Source organism: Tachyglossus aculeatus, chromosome 9 (genome assembly GCF_015852505.1).
Source record: "Tachyglossus aculeatus isolate mTacAcu1 chromosome 9, mTacAcu1.pri, whole genome shotgun sequence".
Lineage (NCBI taxonomy): Eukaryota > Metazoa > Chordata > Mammalia > Monotremata > Tachyglossidae > Tachyglossus > Tachyglossus aculeatus.
Genome location: NC_052074.1, coordinates 30,504,462 through 30,528,394, shown reverse-complemented (window position 1 = coordinate 30,528,394; position 23,933 = coordinate 30,504,462). Strand labels below are relative to the sequence as shown.

Here is a 23,933-nt window from a genome sequence, read left to right as displayed (position 1 = left end):
TTAAATGTAATTTAGTTTAAATAAAATTAAATTGAAATTTTAAAAAATTAAAACCTTAGCTAAGATAAAACCTTAGCTAAACGCTACGATAAGATGAAATCTTACCATTTCGGCATTATAAAAACTCTATTTCAACTTTTGGGCCCCACTAAGAATTTTTTTTTTCCTTGTAACTACTGATCATCACTAGGATCTCGAGCCCTGAAACCAACTTCTTGGCTAAGATTACGGAGGTTTTTTAATACGTTTTGTTTTTGAGTACTTGTTAAGCGCTTACTATGTGCAGGCACCAAACTACGTCCTCTGACTCCCAAGTCCGGGCTCTTTCCACTGAGCCACGCTATTTCTACAGATTCTACGGCTGCTTCTGCAGCTTCTACACGCTGCATTTACAGATGAGGTAAATGAAGCAGTGACTTGCCCAAGATCAGACTGATAAATGTGGCGGCCCAATTATGTTTGAAGTCTGGAAATCTGCATGATTGGTTATCTGGAGCGTTAAAATTTGAGGTCACAGCAAGGTAAAGGTACCATTCTAATAGACATAATGAGTGCACCTTTCTGGAATAACAGTGTCAGAAGCTCTCTTTCCAGGTGTGTGTGTATGTATTTATATATATATATATATATATATATATGGGCTATTGCCTATTATCTCTAACATGTAGTTGCACCTCACCACCAGGAATGTTACCTTTGAGATATATATGTGTGGACGTATGAGTATACACATACACATACTCTTTACGGAAGATGGGGTTCCTGATGAATTAAATTTTAAATACATAAGATGTGAAAAACATCTCAATCACACCACAAATAAGGCAGGTTGTTAGTGAATCAGGAAATATTATTTCAACAACATTTTCCTCACTGGGTAGTACGGTATGATTTGGAAGAAACGGTGGTGTGCATGCTCGTGAGGTTGGTTAAGGAATGCATAGTCCTACAGTAGAGCAGCACAAATCCCCAGTCTTCACAAGGTCAGTATGGGCAGGGACTGTGTTTGTTAATTCTGTTGTACTGTACTTTCCCAAGTGCTTAGTACACTTCTCTGCATATAGTAAGCGCCCAATAAATACCATTGACTGACTGACTGATGATGAGACTACATTCCCTCTACAATGGAAGCTCATTATGGGCGGGGGACATGTCTGCTAATTCTGTTGTACTGTGCTCTCCCAAGGCTTAAAACATGCTCTGCCCACAGTAAGAGCTCAATAAATACCACTGATGGATTAGTCTACACGTGCAAGTGCAATGGAGAGGTAGTCTTCTAGAATGTGCATTTGGGCCTCTAGACTGTAAGCACGGAACCTGCTTTTGATTCAAATGGTCTTTATTAAGCGCTTACTACATGCCAAGCACTATAGTAAGCACTGAGGTAGTGCCAAATCAATCGGGTTGGACACAGTCCCTCCCACATATAGCCTCACAGTCAATCCCCTCTGTACAGATGAGGTAACTGAGGCCCAGAGAAGTGAAGTGACTTGCCCATGGTTAAACAGCAGGCAAACGGCGGAGTCTGGATTAGAATCCAGGTCCCCTGACTCCCAAGGACCGTGCTGTTTTCACTAGTGTCTACCAACTTTGTCGTATTGAACTCGCCCAAGTCCTTAATACAATGCTCTGCACATAGTAAGCACTCAATAAATATCACCTTTGATTTTCTGGACCCCTGCCATTCAAGGTGAGCACTGCATTCCAGGGTACAGCTCTTCACAATAGACAGTCTCTCTTTCTCTCCCTCCCCCTATCCCCATCTCTCTATCTCTCTCTCCCGTAGAGACACTTCATACGGAGCACTGGAATTTAGGGTTGGGAAAAGGAGAAAAATATATCCAGTTTTTGCCCCAGTGATGCTGAGTGATGCTAAGTTTTATTAAGCCACTCACGCTCACATGCACTGCAAGATGACTTTTGTAAGGTTAACAGGTCTAGTCTGGGATCAGGGAACAGACTTCCCTGAGGGCCCTCAAGAGCAGGTCTGTTGGGTCCTCACCATTTGAATGTGGCAACTTATGTGGCTTTAATAAAGGAAAAGAAAAACAGTGGAAAAGTAAGCCACACCAAAACCAAAGGCAAATATACAAAGTGCCTAGATTTAAAGACTTGACACCACTGATGGTGAACTCATGGGTATGAATCTGCCTGAAAAGACCAGTGATGGTTATTGCTTTTACAAGCCCGCTGAAACCACTGATCATAAAAAACTGACACAATGCTTAAAAAACTTCACACGAATCAATAAGACACTTAAAGATTCAGTTTAATTTTTTTAAAGTCATAAATATGGTGAGTCAATCTTCCATTTCCAATGCCCTAACTCAGATTGAATGAATGAGTCAATGGTTCCTACTGTACTTCACAATGAAGAATAACTTGACGCAAATATTCTCACTACTTTTCTAGTACGCAGACTTCCAAAACCGTGTGTGTGTAGAGGTTCTTCGATATGCTCTGATAATGCTAACAATACAAGTGGATAGGGAACCAGTTAAAATTTCTGAGGGCCCAAACTTCTAATATAATCCTGCAGTGAAATATTCTAAACAAGATGCAACAATTATGAAATAGGCATTTCACCTGTGGGTTTTTTGGGGTTTTTTTCTGTAATAGTACTTCTTGAGCACTATACACTAGGCACGCACTGTACTAAGCACTGGGATAGATGCTATCGGTTTGGGACACAGTCCCTGTCCCACGTGGGGTTCCCAGTCTAAGTAGGTGAATTTAAATCCTCATTTTACAGATGAGGTAACTGAAGCACAGAACTTAAGTGACTTGCCCAAGGCTACAAAGGAGGCAAGTGGAGACTGGATTAGAACTAAGGTCCTCTGGCCTCCAGGCCCGGGCTCTTACCACTAGCCCACTCTGCCTCTGTGACACATTACATTCATTCAACTGTACTTATTGAGCACTTACTGTGTGCGGAGCACTGTACTACGTGCTTGGAAAATACAATACGGCAATAAAGAGAGACTATCCCAGCCCACAATGGGCTTATACGTGAAACTCTTCCAAATCTAAATAGCAAACCTTGAAATTTTCAGCAGTGGGCTTCCTCTACCCTGAACTTCAGAAGGAGGTAGGCTGAAAGTGACCCTCATTCATTCATTCAATTGTATTTATTGAGAGCTTAATGTGTGCAGAGCACTGTACTAAGTGCTTGGAAAGTACAATACAGCAACAGAGACAATCCCAGCCCACAATGGGCTTATTCGTGAAACTTTCCCCAATCTGAATTTTTCAGCAGTGGGCTTCCTCCACCCTGAACTTCAGATAGAGGTGGGCTGAAAGTGACCCTCATTCATTCATTCAATCGTATTTACTGAGAGCTTACTGTGTGCAAAGCACTGTACTAAGCGCTTGGGAAGTACAAGTCGACAACAAGTCCCCACCCTTGCCCTGCATTTGAGGCTGTAGATAAAGCTTGTGCTCTTGAATTCACCGTAGTAGTTGGACCCACGGGTCCACTTACCAGAAAAGGTAAGAAAAGGTCCTGCCACATTCCACTCACGTCCCAAAGAAGGGATGCCTGGGTCCTGTTTCTGACCCCAGATCCTGTGCAGCCCTCCCCAAATAAGAAACAGAATCTTTAACGCTTAGGACAGTGCTCTGCACACAGTAAGTGCTCAAATACCACTGACTGACCCAGTCAAACCTCGCCTCCATTGCTTCCCAAGTGAAGGAAGAGTCAATGTTTTTAGCCCAGTTCCACTGAAAATCTGAGGACCAGAGGGAAAAAAAATGGATGCTTGGGGTAAAAAACTACATCTAGGTTTCCCTATGGCTCAGTTTATCTCGCCAGAAGAAAATCAGTTCCATAATGGTCCAACCACCTGAGAATCTGCGACACTGGAGAATTTGATCCATTTCACCTATAACTTACGAAACAACTTTGTGTCTACTACCTTAAGGGACGTCTGCATTCAATAAGTCCGGAAAAGGAATATGGAATCAAAGCTCAGCTAGGGCTTCTTAGGCACAGCACAGAGATTTTACCACCATGCACTGTGCTGTGTTTCAAAAGGAACCTTTATGAATGTTGCTATCACATTTGAGTACAGAGACAGGATCCCAGTCACAGCTGCTTAAAATAGAACAATGATTTGCAACTAGAAATCTGCTGGCAACATCAACGCTAAATTCTAAATGGTAAATAAGCCCGCAGATGCCCAGCCAGTAACAACAACTCACAGTAAAGTTGGAGAAGGGCTCTGATTACTACTTGCTCTAATAAAATGCCAGGGCCACAAAAAGAATAGCAGTTCTGGGATATGGAGGACATCTACTCTCGGAATCTAGGAAATGGAAGTAGCCATTTGGCTTGGTATTTATTCCAACTGGGCTACAGAGAAAAGTTTAAAAATTCCTAATTTTTAATTATTTTTTTAATTTAATTTTCTTTTTTCTTTTTTTCTTTTTTTTCTTTTATTTTATTATTTTATTTTATTATTTTTAATTCCTAATTCCTCAAGATTTGGACCCTGGCTCAACAAAGAAACATTCACTTCCCAAGGCTGTTGTGGTTCATAAGCTACTGCAGGTTCTGGAGGAGCTTAGCAAACAGACTGAAATCAAAGCATAACGAACGTTTTTCCTCGACTCAAGTAGCGCAGTAGTAAGAGTATTTATTAAGTGTGTGCTTAGTGTGTACAGAACTACCAAATTTCTCAAGCTTCTTCTGGATACATTTTATGAGTTAAAATTGACTTAAACCAAAATTTCTGCCTAGTATTCAAAACAGAAAACTAGCTTCAATACAGGAGACCACAAAACAGGGTTATTAGAAACTTTGCACGTTGGCACAATACTGGTAATATCAAATTGGCTCGATGCATCTTAGGAATGCACGCAAACAATTTTACAGCCGTTTGTTACGGTGGGCACAATTATAGGGAGAGTTGACAGTATTAGGAAGACAAACACTTCTGGGTTTTAGTACCCTTGCACATTCAGCAATTGCAGTTTCAATTTTAGTACACATAATCCTTGCTCCAAGGGCATAGATGCCTTATATGATCCCAAGAAAATTATTTCTCCCCCAGACTCCTTTACCAAAGTAGAAAATGTGGATTCCACCGCCCCCCCGACCAGCCAAATGTTAATTTCTCAGATTTCCTAGCAAATATTCATGCACGTCTCAATATATATGACTCTACCCTAGTATTTACCTTTTGATCCGGCAAGTTGAAAAGAAATTCCCTGTCGAAACGACCAGGTCTCCTGAGTGCAGGATCTATAGAATCAAGTCTGTTTGTAGCACCAATGACAACAATTTCTCCTCTGTTATCCAGTCCATCCATAAGAGCAAGCAGGGTAGACACTATAGAACTACGGCCAACATTTTAAGAGAAACAATTACATATTTTTATACTTATAATTTTTACAATTCTATACAAAATACACATAATTATAAAGAATAAAAAAACTGAAACTTCACTGTATACAGACCATTTAGACAGATTGCCATAAATTGCTATTAAACATTTGAAAACATTTTATTGGATCCCTCTAAGAGTTTTCATACAACCCAATCACTATCAGTGAATTTTAACCCAAACAACAGAATGCATTTAAATAGCTGATGACACAGAGAATCAAATTGCAGAAGAAAGGAATTATACAATCAGTAGGAGCATTCTGCTTGATTCTTTTCTAATGGCAATTGCTATTTTGCATATATTAATTTGCAGGTAGAAATTTACTGTAAATTAAAACTATGCCAAAATGATTGATGGAAAAATACTTTAACAGAACTCAAATTTACAGAGAATTCCCTTGTTGTATTAAGAAAAGCTACCTGTGGATCTGATCTTGCCTGCTTGACCGAACCGGAGCCAAACCATCTATTTCATCAAAAAATATTATAGAGGGTCTCATCAAATATGCCTAGGAACAAAAAGTGAGCGTTATTTCCCGATTCAAAACCGTGGAGTAACGAGGAAGCATGGCTAATCTAAAACAATGTCATGTAGTTTATGAAAATTCAAATAGTGCATCCTGTTTCCCAAATACAGCATACTGAGGCCAAATTCAGAGTTGATAAAGAAGGTTGGTTTACCGATGGAGGGACATACATTTTCCTGGCTCCAGGGCTGACAGAATACCGAGTCAAGCTCTGAGCACCGTTAAATAAAGATCTCTTTCACAGAGGAAAGAAAGTGGGAATACAGGACTGATAAATAAATTAAAAGACTTGATAATTCTTTAGCCTGGAAAAGAAAAGTCTACAGGACAATTTAGCTACAATCAGCGCTCCACTAACACAAGGGCAGCGTTCTTGCAAAACCTAGCAGAATTCACTCTGCAGGTCCCTAATTCCATCACGACGGACAAGCTCGTGTGCATCACGTTTATGGAAAGCTGCTCCCTACACAGCATTCTAGTCGAAACACACTGAAAGTACATGTTATAGCAGAATTGGGGGTACATGAAGGATGCTGAGGCACTTCTCTCCATCACCTCTTAGGAAAGAGTGAGAGGAAACTGGAGCTAGTCACTTAAACGAACAGTAATCCATCCTTGATGATGCTGAGCACAGGTGTGGCTTCAATAACCACTTCAAGACTTGCCCCTACAAGATGGCAAGTGACTGCTACTACATGAAAGAAGCATTGTACAATGGGACATACAAGGGGACAGATGTTTAAAACGTTTTACTTTATAGCAGACAAATGAAAAGTGAGAAGTATAAATTTTACAAGCTGGATAACGATTTGGGGGATAAAAAAATCATTTGGTGGTAATTCTAGGACTTTCGGGTAAATTAGTTTTAAATTTTTGCTCCATTTTTTTCAAGTCCCTGCAGCTTTAGTTTGCTTAGTTTGTGTTTTTAAAACCATTTCCAGTCAAGGAGTTCCTGGCTATGGGAGACCCACAGGGTAAGGACACGAACTGATTCCATTACCCAAAGTAAGGGCAAAAAGGTAGATAATGGGAATAACGAAGTGAGAGTGGACAGAAGCTACTGCAGCAGGGACCTTCTTGTTGAAGAAGAGCCTTGGGTAGGGAGGGGAGGGAAGCAAGGAGCAGTGCCCCTTCTCAGACTCCCATGGGATGTTTCTATGGCTGAGCCTCCGTGGGTGGAAGGAGAGGTGGAGGAACAGAGAGAAAAATGAAGAGGAGGCAGGACTGCCCAGGGAGGTGGAAGGAGGGGAAGAACGGATAGCCAACAACAGAAGTGAAAAACTACCATGAGATATACAGGGAAAAAATGGCAAACAGGGTTCTGGGTTGAGTCCACATTACTATTTCTGGGGTACAAAGCAGGTTAAATCGGGTTAATGCCAGGCCCTATTTATTTTTATTTCGAATCAAAATTGAAATACCAGGTTTTTCTCAAAAGTATTTAGATTTGAGCCAGAAGCTCACAACCTCAGTATTATCTTTGACTCCTCAATGTCTTCCGATTGTCGCTTTCAGTCTGTAATTAAACCCTTCCAGTTTTTCCTCCACAATTCCCAGAACCCTTCCTCCCTCTCGAAACAGCTACCATCATTCATTCATTCATTCAATCGTATTTATTGAGCGCTTACTGCGTGCAGAGCACAGTACTCTCCTGATCTGGGCACTCCTCATACCCTGGCCACGCGACTGCGGTCACCTCCCCATTGGTCTCCCTATCTCCAGGTTCTCTCCTTTCCAGTCCACACTTCACTCTCGCTCTCTGAGTCACCTTTCTAATATGACATTCTGCTTATGTCTCGCCTCAAAAAGAACCCCAAAGGTGGTTCTTTTCCTCTGTGTCCAACAGAAACTCCAGGTCTTTGGCTATAAGGCATTCGGTCTGTTCTCCCAGTTTTCTTTTCCCACTAAAGCCCAACTTGGGGAGTTTATTCCTCCTGTCCCTCACTTCCTTGCCCATGCCCTTCCTGGGACTCCTTCCCCCATTCAATCCCACCAGACCTCCGCTCCCTCCACCTCCAATTAGCTTTTGTGAAATGCTACCTAATTCAGGAGTCCTTCCTCGATGATTTTCCTCCACCCCAAATCACATTCTCCCCATCTTTCACCTCAGCACATTCTCCACCCACAGCTACCTACAGCATTTTTGTACAAAACAGTTTACCGACGGCTGAAGCACCTACTCATCTTCCCATCCATCTTTCCATTCCCTTCTCTGTCCTCTCTGTAAATCATTCCATCTCTACTTTTAGACTGGAAACTCCCTGAATCCAGAGACTATGCCGCTTACCTTTGTCACAGAGGTAAACAGATAAAAAGCCTCTCCTGACTAGGCCCTCATTTTCCCTGCTAGTTCTCCCTTCTACACTGCCTACACACTTAAATCTGTGTGTAGCACATTTAAGCAGCGGGAGAAGCAGCGTGGCTCAGGGGAAAGAGCCCGGGCTTTGGAGTCCGAGGTCATGGGTTCAAATCCCGGCTCCGCCAATTGTCAGCTGGGTGACTTTGGGCAAGTCACTTCACTTCTCTGGGCCTCAGTTACCTCATCTGTAAAATGAGGATTAAGACTGTGAGCCCCCCGTGGGACACCCTGATCACCCTGTAACCTCCCCAGCGCTTACAACAGTGCTCTGCACATAGTAAGCGCTTAATAAATGCCATCAATATTATTATTATTACCCCGTAAGCACTTAATGATAGTACTTGTTGTGCTAAGCACTGTTCTAAGCACTTGATATTCACCCCACTCCAGCCCAAAAGTACTTATCTATGTATCCTTATACTGCTATCTGTCTCTATATGTTGCCAACTTGTACTTCCCAAGCGCTTAGTACAGTGCTCTGCACACAGTAAGCGCTCAATAAATACGATTGATTGATTGATTGATTTTAATGACTATCAGCCCCTATAGACTGCAAGTTCCTTGTGGACAGGGAACATGTCTACCAACTCTACTGTACTCTCCCAAGAACTTAGTATAGTGCTCTGCACACAGCAAGTGCTCAGTAAATACCATCAACTGATCGCTCCCTCCCAAACACTTAGTATATAGTGCTCTGCATACACTAGGCACTTCAAACTATTGACTGACAGGTTGAAATTTCTTCTCAAAACATTTTGTTTACCTGATGACTGTGGCCTTTAGCAAAACTACTGTCTCTACACGAAGGCTGTGTCAAACATCCGAACGGGATTGAATTCGCAAGAACTCTAAATAAAATACGATTGCTCTAACCTGATCAAACAGAAGTCTAAGTTGCCGTTCAGATTCACCAACCCACTTGCTGAGGCAGTCTGCTCCTTTCCTCATAAAGAAAGCCACCTTTTTATCGCCTTGACTACATTCGTTAGCTAGGGCTCTGGCTACCAAGGTTTTACCAGTTCCAGGAGGACCATAAAACAGGCAGCCCCTGCAAAAGCAAAAGCAAAATGATGTTACCACTACTTCCGTGACGATTTGAAACTCCCATTTATATAAACCGAGGCCTCTTTAGAGGAACCTCTTTAAATATAGGACTTCAGTGCTCTCTGGCCTGGAGTTACAGGGTAACCTAGATAATCCTTCAACTTCTCACCCAACTGTGTCAAAGACACCACACGTGAAACCTTTAATCTCGATAGATTGACTGCTGCCCTTCTGTGAGCCCATCTTCTAGACTGTGAGCCCGCTGCTGGGTAGGGACTGTCTCTATCTATTGCCTAACTGTACTTTCCAAGCGCTTAGTACAGTGCTCTGCACACAGTAAGCACACAGTAAACAGGATTGAATGAATGAATGAATGAAACAACACAACCCTAGAACAGAACGCATATTCACCTTCCCCCACAATTTTTCCCATGAAGAGGATGGCATTTTATTTAATCCTCAGAAATCCACTACAGAGCATGATGCAGATAGAAAGTTATGCATAGTCCACTCGTTGTGGGGAGGGAATGCGTCTACCACCTCTGCTATATTGATATATTGTACTTACCCACGTGCTTACTACAGTGCTCTGCGCACAATAAGCACTCAGTAAATACTACTGAATAACTTTTTTCGAATAACATCTTACAGGAAGTAAACACCTTAGAATAGCCTTGAAAATATGCAAATTGTTTTGGAGTTGAAATATAAAGGCAGAGTTGAAGAGGCATGCAATGAATTAGATGCTGAATTTTACTAATAATGAAACTCAAAATTTTCTTCAGAGGAAAGGCACTAGATTATCTAATCAATGAATAAACATTTGTATATATGCATCTTCATTTTTTCTCAGTCACTTTCTGCATTACCAAAAGGGATGTCTTCAGAAATTAAGGTGACCCATTTGTAAGAGTTTATTTGAACATAAATACGAACACTGAGACTTCATTTTTAGAACAGATGGATAAATATATGCGTGTATATATATAGACACAGTGGTGCTAATTTAGACGTGGACGATATTTCCGTACTGATTAAAAACTCTCCCACTTCACTATTTTTACGTGGGACACTTGGCTCTCCAAGTGTGTATTATGCTGAAAAGATGTACTCCTCGTATCAACTTGCTGGTATTCGATACCTTCAAAATCCCATCAGAAACGAGGTACTTTAAGGCACGCAGCTTGGGCGGACTATGAAAACCCCCCTCTGCAGGTGCTTCGGGAGCTCCTAACGAGCCAACGCTGCGTAGTCAGAGGGAAGGGGCTTTGGGAAAAGTGGTGAGGGGGCCGTGGTCAGAAGCAGTTCTCGCCTGTCCCGCCGTCGCACGTCCATCCCCTGGCCTGGAATGCCCTCCCTCCACTCATCTCTTCCTCTCTTCAAAGCCCTCCTGAGAGCTCACCTCCTCCAGGAGGCCTTCCCAGACTGAGCCCCCTTTTTCCTCTCCTCCTCCCCAACCCCCCTCTGCCCTACCTCCTTCCCCTCCCCACAGCATTTGGATTTATTCCTCTATTTTGTTTACTTGTACATATGTATTATTCTATTTATTTTGTTAATGATGTGCATATAGCTATAATTCTATTTGTTCTGACGACTTTGACACCTGCCTACATGTTTCGTTTTGTTGTCTGTCTCCCCCTTCTAGACTGTGAGCCCGCATATAGCTATAATTCTATTTGTTCTGACGACTTTGTTCCTTTTGTTGTCTGTCTCCCCCTTCTAGACTGTGAGCCCGCTGTTGGGTAGGGACCGTCTCTATATGTTGCCAACTTGCACCTCCCAAGCGCTTAGTACAGTGCTCTGCACACAGTAAGCGCTCAATCAATACAACTGAATGAACGAATGAACTGAATGAATGAAAGCAGCGTGACTTGGTGGAGACAGCATGGGATTGGGAGTCAGAAGGATCTGGGTTCTAATCCTGACTCCACCACATGTCTGCTGTGTGACCTTGGGCAAGTCACTTCCCTTCTCTGGGCCTCAGTTACCTCATAAGGCAGTGAGCCCCACGTGGGACAGGGACGGTGTCCAACCTGATTAACTTGTACCTACCCAAGTGCTTAGAAGAGTCCTTGGCACACAGTAAGTGCTTTACGAGTTCCATAATTATTATTGCGGGGGGGCCAATATGGTCAGGATTCTAGCTTGTCTTTTGGCCTGTCCTATCCCACCAGTTCCCCAAGGCTGCTCTTTCTGGCTAAGAGCCCGGGCTTTGGAGTCAGAGGTTATGGGTTCAAATCCCGGTTTCGCCAATTGTCAGCTGTGTGACTTTGGGCAAATCACTTCACTTCTCTGGGCCTCAGTTACCTCATCTGGAAAATGGGGATGACGACCGTGAGCCCCCCCCCACCCGTGAGACAACCTGATCACCTTACTTCTCTGTGCCTCAGTTGCCTCATCTGTAAAATGGGGATTAAGACGGTGAGCCCCCCTGTGGGACAACCTGATCACCTTGTAACCTCCCCAGCGATTAGAACAGTGCTTTGCACACAGTAAGCGCTTAATAAATGCCATCATTATTATTATTGTAACCTCCCCAGTGTTTAGAACAGTGCTTGGCACATAGTAAGGCGCTTAATAAATGCCATCATTATTATTATTGTAACCTCCCCAGTGCTTAGAACAGTGCTTTGCACATAGTAAGCGCTTAATAAATGCCATCATTATTATTATTATTACCGGCATTTGAATGAGAAGCAGCGTGGCTCAGTGGAAAGAGCACGGGCTTTGGAGTCAAGAGGTCGTGGGTTCAAACCCCGGCTCCGCCACTTGTCAGCTGTGTGACTTTGGGCAAGTCACTTAAGTTCTCTGGGCCTCAGTTCCCTCATCTGTAAAATGGGGATGAAGACTGTGAGCCCCACGTGGGACAACCTGATTACCTTGTATCTACCCCAGCGCTTAGAACAGTGCTTTGCACATAGTAAGCACTTAACAAATACCAACATTATTATTATCTTCTAGACTGTGAGCCCGCTGTTGCGTAGGGACTGTCTCAATGTGTTGCCTACTTGTACTTCCCAAGCGCTTAGTACAGTGCTCTGCACACAGTAAGTGCTCAATAAATACAATTGATTGATTGATTGATTGACTGAATGATTCTAACTGCTGTTCAGCTTTACAACCCATTGGTACAATGCTAGCTTTCTCCCTGGCACTAAAGGGTACTTGGGAATCAGGAGGGAAAGGGAGAAAAACCTTAAAAAGCCATGGTGGAGGTAATAATAATAATAATAATAATGACGATGGCATTTATTAAGTGATTACTATGTGCAAAGCACTGTACTAAGCGCTGGGGAGATTATAAGGAGATCAGGTTGTCCCACGGGGGGCTCACAGTCTTAATCCCCATTTTACAGATGAGGGAACTGAGGTCCAGAGAAGTTAAGTGACTTGCCCAAAGTCACCCAGCTGACAACTGGCAGAGCCGGGATTGAACCCATGACCCCTGACTCCAAAGCCCGGGCTCTTTCCACAGAGCCACGCAATATCTAGACGGGAAGGCAGAGCAGGTGGGTTACCCGATCACCAGGCAGGGTTGACAAAGCCATTTTACTTCAAGTGAAGTAAAACGTGGGAACCTTGTTGTGGAAACACAGTAGAGTAGCTTTACCACTCACCTATAATTGAATATACAATTCTACATAATTCTGTAAAAAAGAGGGTAGTCCACCTAAATTCAGGAACCCATCTCCCATTTATGACATCATTCTTTATGAGGAAATTGGTTCCAACTTTGATTTTCAGGAACCAATGGAGTTGTAAGTCAGAAGACTGCCTGCATAGCGGCCGGCCTCTCTTCCTCCTCCTTAGCAACATCTCTCAACATTTTAGGGAGCCACTAGTCAAGTCAACATCGGTAAAATCACCAAGCTTACCTTGGAGGTTGTATTTTGAATTTTTCAAAAATTTCCGGATACAGCAGAGGAAATACCACCATTTCCTTTAGAGCATGAATGTGATGGCTCAATCCGCCTATGCAATCAAAGCGCACCTTGCGGGAGGGGAAAAAAAAAAACAGGACAATGCAAATAATTTCTCTCATATGAATCTGCTATACCTTGTTTTGAATTTAAAAAATAGTTCGGCAGCAAGCTAATCAGTAATAAAAAATGTTTTGTTTTGAATTTAAAAAATACTTCTGCAGCAAGCCAATCAGTAATAAAAAATAAAGGCTACCCAATAAATTATCACGAATACATTCAAGCTTGCATTTTGGGCTAGCCTCACAATTGCCCTCTCATCTTTATTCTAAGTTCAAACTGAGGCATGACCTGATGCTGTGACTATCCCTTTCCCTAAAGAGAAAATAGTTCAGTGAAACAAAAACCTTTCCGCCCCACCTGGGACTTCTAGAAAGCGAAGGTTAATTCCAACGAGAGGCAGATGACAGGTTGATAGGCCGAGAGAATTTTCTAGTATCTCAGCTGCTTTTCCAGTTGTGCTCAGGTTTGGATCCCTACTGGAGGCGAGGATGAGCTCAAGGGACTGATGAGGAAATTGCAAGCTTGCTTGGGATCACTTCCAGGCGACAAATGCCCACACTTTGTAGAGTCACAACCTGGGAGCTATATTTATTATATATATTTATTTTATATATATATATTATATATGGATATTTCTCCAGAGTCTTCTGGAAAAGGAAGCTGATCAAACCTGGCAGGGCCTTTAAAATGCAGGAGAGGATACTCTCTCTGACTCCATGCCTGTCGTCTTCTTGGGGGGCCAGATGCAAAGCAGTGTTGAAGATCCTGCCATGGGCTGAAAGCGAATCCGCTCATCACCAACTTGGTCCATTTCCCCAAACACCTTCGTTTACAAAGTTATATAAAACTTCCGGTGTTTGCTGTAACCTGTTTAACTACGGGTGAAATGGAAATTCAGATCTGATTTAACTTCTCCCTCTTTCTATTCTTGTACAATCTTAGAAATTCAGATCTGATTTAGCTTTTCCCTCTTTCTGTTCTTGTACATTCTGTTAAATTCTCAGTTTTAGGGCAGTCACCTCTCTCACCCGATACCTATCCTTGCTACTCTCCCACTGCGGCCCGGCCTACACACTGCACTCCTCTAATACTAATCTACTCACTGGACTTCTAGACTGTGAGCCCGTTGGCGGGTAGGGACTGTCTCTACTTGTTGCCGAATTCTACTTTCCAATCAATCAATCGCATTTATTGAGCACTTACTGTGTGCAGAGCACTGTACTAAGAGCTTGGGAAGTACAAGTTGTGCTTAGTACAGCGCTCGGCATACAGTAAGTGCTCAATAAATACGATTGAAAGAATGAATGAATCTCATTCCTGACTCGCACTGTCAACCCCTTTGTCACTCCCTCCCATCCCTAACCCCCTGTTCTAAGCCCCGCTAAGTTCACATCTCCTCCAGGAAGCCTTCTCTGATTAACCTCTCATCTCCCTACCCTATTCCCCCCGATCCTCACTGCATCATCTATTCACTTAGATTTATCTCTGAAGCACAGGGGAACTCACCCCAGCCCCACAGCACTTATGTACCTACCCCTATACTTTGTTGCTTCCCCCTTCTGAATGTATCATGCCTGTCTCCCCTGCTAGACTGTAAGGCTCTTGAGGAGAGGGATTGGGTCTATTTATGCTGTTGTACACTCCCAAGCACTTAGTACAGTGCTCTGCATACAGAAGACATTCAGTACGTACCACTGATTGACTATCCCAATCAAGTCATTGGGCTATGTCTTCCAGAATGACGAATCTTTCAGGCCTCTTTTCCGATAATCCTAAAAGACCGGCTTTCACTAAATGCCAAAGGCTACTACCCGCAGTCCAGTGGTTTGGACTCACGATACAGGACACCTTAAAGAGTTCCGAGGTCAACACCTTAATTCCACCCCAGAGGTTTACAGAACCTGCACTCTTACAACTCAGCCCAAAGACTATGCCATATCTCCACTTGTTCATCTACTTTTCTGAAATCTCACATCGTTCAGAATTAAATAGGACAACATGGAGGCAGAAAGTTTTGTGGGAAAAGGGAAAAAAATAAAGGAATAACCTTGCCTGATTCCTAATGAACATACACAGAAGCTAATAATTTGACCAATTTATTTAGGCCGGGTTATTTAGGTTAGAACCAAACATGAGAAATACCGACCAAAGTTCGAGTGGACATTTCTAACTTGGCTTTAGTAATTCCCACTGACTTAGGAACGGAAGGATTAGGGCTTCAGCAACACGCTTCTTCATGAAGCTACAATTGGATCCCACCTTAAAAAGCATCAGTCTGGCCAGAGAATATATAGTAGCTCAGCATTACACGGATGAGACTTAAGCGCTTAGTACAGTGCTCTGCACACAGTAAGCGCTCAATTAATACGATTGATGATGAGACATTTGGGAAGCGTATGATACCAAAGTGCTCCACTTTTCATGCAAACAGCAACGTGGCCTAGTGGATAGAGTACCGGAGTGGGAGTCAGAAGGACCTGGGTTCGAATCCCGGCTCTTCCATTTGTCGGCTGTGTGATCTTGGGCAAGTCACATCAGTTCTCTGTGCCTTGGTTACCTCATCTTTAATTAATGGGGAATAAGACTGCGAGCCCCATGTGGGATATGGACTGCGTCCAACCTAATTAACTTATCCCTTCCCCAGCGCTTAGCACAGTGCCTGGCACATAGTAAGCACTTATCTAGTACCACTTTTACACCTGTCTTCCCTGATGGCATAAGCTCCATGAGGGTAGGGAATGTGTATTTGACTTTTATTGCACTTTCCCGAGCATTTAGTGAACCCGACATTTCCGCTTCTAATCCGTGGCTTACACCCTCTTACCTGGAACATCTCACTACAAATCTGCCAGAATTCCACATCTTCCAGGAGATTCTCCCCAAGTCACATCTTCTCCACTATTTTCTCGGCATATAGATTTACATATTCTATTTACAGCACTTCCTCCTATCCACAAATGATTTTGCATCTGTCGCCACCATTGCCTTGTCAGCTCCTTGAGTGATCTATATTGCACTCTCCCAAGCATTTAGTTTAGATCTCTACACATCCTAGGCACTTAACTACAACTGACTGGTTGCCGTGCCTTTATAACCCCTTGCGGTGCTTAAACTGCCAAAGGAAAAGAAAAATTGGTACACTCCTTTATACAGGTGGCTCCCTGCACAACTACAGGTCACCGAATTTGATTTTCTGAACTTCTGTGGTCTAAAAATTAAATTTCAACAAGGCACGTCTTCAAAGAAACATTAAAAACCTACTGATTTGTCAAGGATCATTGGATCTACATCAGCTAAACTCGCCCCCACTTTGACTCGTTCTCGCAGAATTCCACTGGCTAAATCTTCCGCTCTGAAATTCATAGGCAAGCATCTGTGTGTTGTAAAAATTATGAGAGAGAGAACAAGAGAGAGAGAGAGAGAGAGAGAGAGTGCAGTTGGTGAGATTTATGTAGATCATCCAGAAATTCAGAACATCCAACTGATATTCACGTCTGACAGGTCTCTTACTTCCAAACAGAACTGATACTAAACAAATCAATTCAGAACAAGCCAAGAAAACGTGTTTTGAAGTTTCTCTGGTGATATTTTGAACAATTCATCACGGTTTTCCTACCCGACCTTTATAATATCCTTAATTTCTTTTTTCTTTGAAGGAAAACTGCCCCCAAATTTCAACTCTCCATTAGGACAGCACATACGAAAAATCAAGGTGTTTAGGCTAGCGTCACAATCTTCTGCCCATTCTAAATGACAAGAATCAGTGGGCTTCTGACCTCTCTAAAATGGATATTTCACATACACACACACATCTAAATGTAGCTGCATGTCGTCTGACAAGAAAGCTGCACATGGTGAGTATTATCAGTGTATGAAAAAGATAAATATGACTGGCAGTCCTCCTACACACCAGTTTTTCCCTTTCCTGGGTATATGAATGTTGTCTGCCACTGACGACAACGGACGATCTTTAGTTTGAAGACCTGAGAAACTGCACAAAAGAGATCAATTACAGCGATGGTGGTTGGCACAAGGGCCACAATCACACACTTGTCTCCCCTCAAGTCAGGCTCTCTCTATAGCAAGACACCGGACAAGTGGGTAAGCCGTCATCCAGGGCTTAGTACAGTACCTGGCACACAGTAAGCACCTAAATCCCCATTCTGTAAAATGGGGATTAAGATTGTGAGCCCCATATGGGACAACCTGATCACCTTGTATCTCCCCAGCACTTAGAACAGTGCTGCGCACATAGTGAGCGCTTAACAAATACCATTATTATCATTATTAAATACCATACTTATTATTATATTATTATGTGTGCCGCACATTGTCGCAGCCTTACCAGGACGGTTTGGGTTTTTTTGGTTTTCTTTGTCCATTTACGGTTTGAGAGACTACGCTTGGTGTAGATTCCGTCCTCTGGCACCCTAAAGCAGCTGCTGTCTTCACCCCCTCAAGGTTGGCCATCTATTTTGCAGGATTCCTCCCATACCCGCCCACCTGGGTACGTCAGAAATCCTGACCGCTGACAGCACGGCCACAGAAATTATCCCAGTATTTGCACAGTTAGCACTAAGACCCGGCAATCTCCGAGGTGTGCTCTTTCCGCCCGACCAACTGTAGGGTTGGACTATGAGAGTGCTATTTGCAAGAGATCAACATCTATCCGTTTCCATCTCCATCTCACCGCAAAATGGGTCATTATGTTAAATGCAGGTTTGCACGGAAGACTGAAATTGCTGAATTATAAAAAAAACTTCTTGTTCCAAATGAGGTGATGATAAACACATGTTAACCATAGGAAAATTACCACCCTCATCGGAAATATTTCCAGGGCCAGATCCTATCACCAGGCACGTTATCCATACTATATCCAAATTAGCATTTACAATAATTCTGGTATTTGTTAAGTGCTTTTTGGGTGCCGGGCACTGTACGAAGCGCTGAGGTGGATACAAGCATACTGGGTTGGACACAGTCCCTGTCCCATATGGGGCTCACAGTCTTAATCCCCACTTTACAGATGAGGGAACGGAGACACAGAAAAGTGAAGTGACTTGCCCAAGGTCACAGAGCAGACAAGTGGCAGAGCAGGGATTAGAACCCACAACCTGACTCCCAGGACCATGCTCTAATCATGCTAAGAAGCCCCCACTGGCCTGAAAGACTTAAATACTATATTTTCTAAAAGGATGCGTTTATCTATGGTTTCTGGCTGATTATAAATTTGAAGTAAACTCACCACTGTACAGAACCACTAGAATCTCCAAAACTCATCATCCCATTAGGAATATCCAGCTAATACACTACCACCAAGGCCAAACAGGCCAAGGTTGAAATAAGAAGGACGTGGGTCTAAACCCGGCTCTGCCGCAAGTTTGCTGTGTGATCCTGGGCAAGTCACTTCACTTTTCTGTACCTCAGTTACCTCACCCTGAAAATGGGGATTAAGACTGTGAGCCCCATGTGGGACAATGACTGTGTCCAACCTGATTAGCTTGTTATCTACCCCAGAGCTCGGTACAGTGCCTGGCACACAATAAGCACTTGAATACCATATTGAAAAAAATACTCTCAAGAGCTGCAAGCATAATTATTCTATTTATTTTATTTGGTTTATATGTTTTGTTTTCTTGTCTGTCTCCCCCTTCTAGACTGTGAGCCCGCTACTGGGTAGGGACCTCCTCTATACGTTGCAAACTTGTACTTCCCAAGCGCTTAGTACAGTGCTCTGCACACAGTAAGCGCTCAATAAATACGATTGAATGAATGAATGAATAAGCTTGCTTCTTCACCCAGAAGAATCATGAAGGGGACTGCAAGCCTGCATGTCTACCAAGTTGCAGAACTGCAACCCTGGAACCCTTTTTAAAGAATTTGGATCGCACTTTTGGGGACGACAGGAAATGTTATCTGCCACATGAGAGAGAGACAGTCTAAAGTGAGAATTCACTGGGACTGCCTTCTTGGTACTGTGAAACGCCAAGATTTTTCACTTGAGACTAAAAAAGTAAGATAAATTAATTACGTGGGTATTTATCAAGTGCTTACTGTGTGTCAAGCACTGTTCTAAGCTCTGGGATAGACTCAAGTTAATCAGAACAGACACAGTCCCTGTCACATGGGGCTCAGAGATTAAGTTAAGGGGAGGCTAAGAGAACATTTTATTGCCATTATTAACCAGGACACACAAAGTATTGCTACGTGGAAAAGACAGAACTACATTTTGCAAAAATATACTTGGGGAAATTCACTTTAAACTTCCTACCATGAACATAAAAAAACAAAAACACGGGTTGCCTAAAAATTCGAATAACATACTGGCTTTTGGGAAACTCTGATCAAATCTCTCACTTGACTGACATTCAGATTACGTTCCAATTTTCTACAGCACAGCCTTAATGAGAACACTTTCTAGAATTTTAAGAGTTTCTCCTGATTTCAACTTTCTTTCTGTATTCTAATTTAAATGATTGGGAATGCTTTTTCAACTACATAAAAAGGCACCCCAAATTGGCATACCTGTTTCTTGCTCTTGCCATACTCTTAGATTTCCTTCTTTCAAATCGTTCTTCATCGGAAGAGGTTGTGTCACTGCTATGAATTGCATGCTTCTTTCTCCTATTTAAAAAAAAAAGGAAAACACTCAATTAGCGGGGCAATTGTAGAAGAAATTACAAAACCACCGAGTGCTTAATATGGAGGGAATGTATGCAAAAACATAAGCTTTGGCTTGCTCCCTGAGTTTGTAAATGATTTTTATGCCTATAAACATTTAGAATCTGTGGAAAGCATGGTTTTTCTATTTTTCCACAAATCAGTCTAAAATCTTCCAAGATGCTAAAAAACAAGACAACATAATAAAATACTGAGTGCCCTAAAAAAATCCATTTGAGAAAAACCTCGCACTGCCTCTTCCATGCCTACCTATATCTCAGAGCTAAACAAACACCTCATTTTATTGCTTCACCATAATTCCTCCAAATCCATATTCTTATACTCCTCATTTCTCTTTCTAAATCCTATTGGCTGCACTGGGAAAAGTTTAGAAGCATTCCCTAAATTCTAAATTTCTAGACTAGAAAGGGTTCAATGCTTAAGTTCAAACTGCGTAATATACTTTCCCTTCCACACTAAAAGGACATAAAGAATCTGGTACAGAGTAAAACAATGAATATTTCTAAAATAACTTCTCCCCCTTCTAAAATGCTCTTACCACTCTCTGCAATAGCACTACTGAATTTTAATGCCATTATTTCTTACAGTTCCTTCTCACTTCAAGGCAATGCTGTGAAGTTTATCTTGGTTTAAAGAGCTCCTTTCCCCTCCCTCTCAAAGTGGAAATATTCTGAGGAGAGGCAGCATGGCCTAGTGGAAACAGGGCCTGGGAGTTGGCGGGACTGGGTTCTAATCCTGCCTCTGTTCCACGTCTGCTGTGCGACCGTGGGCAAGTCACTTCTCTATGCCTCGGCTCCCTCATCTGTAAAATGGGGATTAAGACTGTCAAACCCCATATGGGGCAAGGACTTCAGAGTTAGTACGGTGTGTGGCACATATCAAGCCCTTAGCAAATACCATTAGAAAAGAGAGGGAGAGATTAAGTCACTTTAATTTCAATTTACCACTAGATGGTGGCAGATTTACATAGCATTAGCAGTAATAGTAGCAGTAAAAATCATCATTTAGCATCCACTGCGCTTGGCAAAATGCAAAAGAAGCATGAAACACGTTCCCTGCCCCAAGGACCTGATGCTACAGTGGGTGACTGACAAATTTACTAAATGGGGCAATGAGAATAAATCCAATAATCCATCATACAAATATACATAAGTGCTGAGGGGAGGGCATAAGCAAATACATATGAAAAAGCTTAAATGCTAGAGGTGCTAGTGAGTTGAGTTTGGGGGGTTTGGTTAATCAGCAAAGATTTCATTAATTCATTCAATCGTATTTACTGAGCATTTACGGTGTGCAGAGCACTGTATTAAGCGCTTGGAAAGTCCAATTTGGCAACAGTAGAGACGGTCCCTACACAACAACGGGCTCACAGTCTAGAGGTGGGATTTTAAGAAGGCCCTGAAAACGGGGAGAGCTGTGGTCTGTCAGATTTTGGGGGGAGGGAATTACAGGGTGGTGCAATGGATCAAGGAGAGTTGAGTCATTATATTTTCTAGGAGGCTAGTAGTAAGAGTATTTCTTGTGCAGAGCACTGTACTACACACATCAAACAATAGGAGAGAATAAACTGGTGGGAATTAGCCCCTCGAGAGGCTCACAATCTAAGCAGTGGGCACATGGTGTCTTTTTGAAAAAGACATGAAAGATAGCTTTTAGAAAATTAAGTGCTTACATGTGTACACATAAAAACCCTCTATTCAAATATTTTACTAACGGTACATATAGGTATTACTCTTCGCTCGGGGTACTGTTTTGAATATATTTAGATGGTTTGGGGAATTTTTTTGCCGCTTGGTAGCGTATTAGTGGACTTAACACCATTTCCATTGTTAAACTAAAATCTGTTTAGGTTACTACTCTTTCAGTTAATACTTGATTTGCATGGAACCAGTTAAGAGAACTAAGAGTAACAGCAGTAAAGAAAAAAATTGAGTGCCACCTGGATTGGATTTTTTTTTTTTAAAAAAAAAAGCCAATACCACAAGTTCATCAGTATGGTTGTACATATTTATTATGGTTGTACAAATTTATTACTCTATTTATTTATTTATTTATTTTACTTGTACATATCTATCCTATTTATTTTATTTTGTTAGTATGTTTGGTTTTGTTCTCTGTCTCCCCCTTTTAGACTGTGAGCTCACTGTTGGGTAGGGACTGTGTCTATATGTTGCCAATATGTACTTCCCAAGCGCTTAGTACAGTGCTCTGCACATAGTAAGCGCTCAATAAATACGATTGATGATGATGATGATGATGATGGAAGATGGAGTACTTCAGCACTTAAGTGTTTATTACATTCTGTAAATCAGTGTAAATCAGAGAAGCAGCGTAGCTTAGTGAAAAGAGCCCAGGCTTGGGAGTAAGAGGTCAAGGGTTCTAATCCTGGCTCCGCCACTTGTCAGCTGTGTGACCTCAGGCACGTCATTTCACTTCTCTGGGCCTCAGTTACCTCATCTGTCAAATGGGGATTAAGCCTGTGAGCCCCACATGGGATAACCTGATGACCTTGTATCTACGTGCTTGGCACATAGTAAGTGCTTAACAAATACCAACATTATTATTAAATCATTACCATCACAGGAACTGAGCACCTACCATGCGCTAAAAGCACTATACTGGCACTTGGGAAAATACAACAGAAACAGAAGGCAGAACCTGCCCTCAAGGAGTTTACAATCGAGTCAGTATGGGGTTTGGCAGGTTCAAGGGGTTGGAGAAAGAGTTCTGTGCTAGGAGACAGGCAGGTGCAATGAAGTAGAGCGGGAGTTTCAAAACTGCTCTCTGAGCTGATTTGAAAAGATGGGCAGGATTTTTTTTTTGCTGGCTTGTTTATTTCCCCCAAATCTCACAGTAAGAAAGGGAAGCAGCATGGCTCAGTGGAAAGGGCACGGGCTTTGGAGTCAGAGGTCATGGGTTCAAATCCCAGCTCCGCCACTTGTCAGCTGTGTGACTTTGGGCAAGTCACTTCACTTCTCTGGGCCTCAGTTACTTCATCTGTAAAATGGGGATGAAGACTGTGAGCTCCCCATGGGACAACCTGATCACCTTGTAACCTCCCCAGCACTTAGAACAGTGCTTTGCACATAGCAAGCGCTTGATAAATGCTATTATTATTATTATTATTAAAAAGGAAAAGGCCCGGGAGTCCGAGATCCCGGGTTCTTATCCGGGCTCTGCCAGGTGCTCCGCCAATCGCTTGCTGTGTGACCTTGGGCAAGACACTTAACTTCTCGGTGCTTCAGTTTCCTCAACTGGAAAATGGGAATTCAATGTTTGCTTTCCCTCCTAGTTACACTGTGAGCCCCATGAAGGATAGTGACTGTGTCCAATCAAATTAAGTTGTACCTACCCCAGAGCTTAGACCGAGGTTTGACACATAGTAAGCACTTAAATACGCTCTGCACACACTAAGTGCTCAATAAATATGATTGAATGAATTAAAAAAAAGCTAACCTGCGGCCTTGAAACTAGATTAAGACTAAGTCTGCAGTCCTCTTCCCAGACTAAGCACCCCTTTTTCCTTAGCTCCCCATCCCATCTACACTCCTCTTCCCAGACTAAACACCCCTTTTTCCTTAGCTCCCCATCCCCCCAGATCTCACTCTGATTAGCTCCCTTTGCTCAACTCCCTGCCCCACAGCACTTGTTTATATATGTACATATCTTTAATTCTATTTATTTATATTAATGCCCATTTAATTTGTTCTGACGTGTACATATATATACGTAAATATATATAAATATATATATAATTCTATTTATTTATGTTGATGCTACTGATGCCTGTTTACTTGTTTTGATGTCTGACTCCCCCCGTCTAGACTGTGAGCCCATTGTGGGCAAGGACTGTCTCTCTGTTGCTGGGCTGTACTTTCCAAGCACTTAGTACAGTGCTCTGCACACATTAAACACTCAATAAATACAACAATGAATGAATGAACTGTGAAAGC

General features: G+C 42.4%; 1 protein-coding gene across 1 annotated transcript in view; it reads right to left on the bottom strand.

Annotated features, from left to right (window-relative positions):
* The window catches only part of ATAD2B (ATPase family AAA domain containing 2B), a 130,459-nt gene that overhangs the window by 65,337 nt on the left and 41,189 nt on the right, over positions 1 to 23,933 (bottom strand). The window contains exons 9-14 of the mRNA XM_038750873.1: positions 19,825 to 19,923; positions 16,561 to 16,672; positions 13,192 to 13,307; positions 9,146 to 9,320; positions 5,807 to 5,895; positions 5,178 to 5,337 (exon numbers count right to left, since the gene is read on the bottom strand). Coding sequence (XP_038606801.1) covers positions 5,178 to 5,337; positions 5,807 to 5,895; positions 9,146 to 9,320; positions 13,192 to 13,307; positions 16,561 to 16,672; positions 19,825 to 19,923 — 751 coding nt within the window. The remainder of the gene's footprint in view (positions 1 to 5,177; positions 5,338 to 5,806; positions 5,896 to 9,145; positions 9,321 to 13,191; positions 13,308 to 16,560; positions 16,673 to 19,824; positions 19,924 to 23,933) is intronic.